The sequence below is a fragment of the Homalodisca vitripennis genome, unplaced genomic scaffold (assembly GCF_021130785.1).
Source record: "Homalodisca vitripennis isolate AUS2020 unplaced genomic scaffold, UT_GWSS_2.1 ScUCBcl_4282;HRSCAF=10372, whole genome shotgun sequence".
In the NCBI taxonomy this organism is placed as follows: domain Eukaryota; kingdom Metazoa; phylum Arthropoda; class Insecta; order Hemiptera; family Cicadellidae; genus Homalodisca; species Homalodisca vitripennis.
Window position 1 is genome coordinate 37,248 of NW_025780397.1, and position 2,614 is coordinate 39,861.

General features: G+C 35.1%; 1 protein-coding gene across 1 annotated transcript; it reads left to right on the forward strand.

Moving 5' to 3' along the window:
- Nucleotides 1-205: 205 nt before the first annotated feature.
- LOC124372889 lies at nucleotides 206-685 on the forward strand. Its single transcript, XM_046831299.1, has one exon. The coding sequence runs from the start codon at nucleotides 206-208 to the stop codon at nucleotides 683-685; it is 480 nt and encodes a 159-aa protein (XP_046687255.1).
- The last annotated feature ends 1,929 nt before the right edge of the window (nucleotides 686-2,614 follow it).

Here is a 2,614-nt window from a genome sequence, read left to right on the forward strand (position 1 = left end):
TAAATGTAAACACCCAAAATAACACGTTTATAATATCAGTTTACAATTGGTAGTGTTATCAGTCACTGGTAGTGTTATTGGTAGTCAGTCACTTCAAAGCGCTTTACAGAAAATAGAGGAGTTTTCGAAGAGAGTTGTCGATTTGGAGTTGGAGAATGGTAACTTAAAGAAAAAGGTTGATGAACTGGAAATCAGAGTGGATGACATGGAGCAATACTCGCGGAGGAACTGTCTGGAGATCCAGGGAATTCCCGAAGAAAAAAATGAAAATGTTCTGGATATTGTCAAGGACGTTGGTCGCGCACTGGGCATGGATGTCAGCGAGGAGATGATAGACACTTGCCACAGATTGGGCCAGAAAGACAGCGGTTATAGAGGACCACGAGGTATCATCGTGAGGTTCGTCCGTCGTCTGGACAGGGAGGCGCTCCTGCAGAAGAGACGTGAGAGGAAGAAGGACTTTTCCACTCGTCACCTTAGTCTTGACAGGCCGTCGGACGTTCCCGTGTACTTGAACGAGTCTCTGTCACCGATGAGGAGGAAGCTGATGGCCAAGGCGAGGATGCTCAAGAGGGACCGCGGCTACAAGTACATCTGGCTGCGCAACGGCAACATCCTGCTGCGTAAGGAAGAAGGATCTGCTGTAATTCAAATTAAAACCCAGGCTGACCTTGATAAGTTGTAGATTTAAGCATTTTTTTCCTTTCTCGAACTGGTTTAAAGTAAAACTTTATAATGTAACAATTTTATTAATAAGAAAAAGTAAATTTTTAGATAATACACAATATACATTTGACACAGTTTTCCTTTTTCTTTTAGTTTAAAATGCAGAATTTCAACCTAAATGAGAGTTATTTTACTGACAATGTAGGAGGGAAAAATAGTGTAAGTATTATTCAGCAAAATATTCGTAGTATGCGAAAAAATTTTGATGAATTTATAGCGGAAATTTCTTCTTGGAAAAAGTTACCAGAAATCATTATTTTAACTGAAATTTGGATAGGTATAGATGAATCAGATTTTTATCAAATATCTAACTATGATTTAATAGTACACTCAAATGAGAGCTACAGATCTGGTGGTGTTGCTATATTTTTCAAAAGCAATTTTTTTAATAGCTTTCATTATGAAAGAATTAAATTTCAGTCAGCAGACATTTTGAAAGTTAGATTAAGAATATATGATTTAGAATATGTTTTAATTGCAGTTTACAGATTACATGAATATAGTATTACAAATTTTGTTTACGAATTAAGACGATATTTACTCAATTCTTGTAAAGAAACAGAGTCAAAAAATCTTTTAATTATTGGTGACATGAATTTAGATCTTTTTAAAGTAGATAACGATATTGATAGCTACAAAGCATTAATGGCCAGTTGCGGACTTGAGTCTCTTATACATGAAGTTACACGCGAAACAGACCAGACACGGACATGTATTGATCATGTTTTTGCCAGAGTAGAATGTAAAGACATGACTAGTGTAGAAGCTATAGTAATCAGGAGACAGATCACCGATCACTACATGACGGCTGTGAGGTTGAGTTGTGGTGGAGTGTGTGCGAGCAGTGAGCTGGGGGACCAGTGCACTGTGACCCGCCTTGACTATGACCGGCTGATCGGTCTGCTAGGTGACACTGACTGGGCTCCTGTTTACAATCAGCAGGATGCTTCTGCTGCCTACGACTTGTTTGAAGGTAAACTTTTACAGTATATTAAACAATGTAAAAAAGAGGTAGCGGTTAGTTCGAAATTTACTAAACTCAAACCATGGATAAATGATAATATATGTAAAAGAATAAAAAAACGAAATGAGCTTTATAAAAAAACAAGGAATAGACCGGTAAACGATCCATTTAAAAATTATTATATTAGATACCGAAACAAATTAAAAAACAGATATAGAACTTGTTAAGCGCGAGTATTATAGTAATAAGTTTGAAAGCAGTAAGGGTAATAGTAAGGCAACATGGAAAATAGTTGGTGAGGTTACTGGCCAAGAAAAGCGCACAAACAAGCCTTTTTGTTTAAGTGTAAATAATGAAGTTATTACTAAGCCAGAAGAAGTTGCTAATGAGTTTAACAAATATTTTTTATCTGTAGTAGATGAAGTTATAGATAGGCAACCAAAACCAGTCAGCTTTGAAAATAGTGCATATAAGAATGTATTTAATTTTTATCAAGAGAAATGTTCTATTATGATAGGGCCAGTTTTTAAGAGAAGATGTACTACAAGCAATTAATTCATTACAAAATGGAAAATCTCCTGGAATTGATGGAATCTATTCTTTTTTGCTTAAAAACATTTCTCATACAATTGTTAATGTTTTTACTTATATAATTAATCTTAGTTTTTCTACGGGAGTTTTTCCGTCAAAATTAAAGCAAGCGGTTGTTATACCAATTCATAAGAAAGGTTCAACATTACTTTGTAGTCAGTTCAGACCAATATCCTTAATTTCTACCTTTTCAAAAATAATAGAGAAAATTATGAAAGAAAAACTATTGAAGTTCTTAGAGAAAACAAAGTTTTTTAGTATTAACCAATTTGGTTTTAGAAGTGGGAAGAGTACGGAAAACGCGTTACTAAAACTCGTAAGCTCAGTCACAGA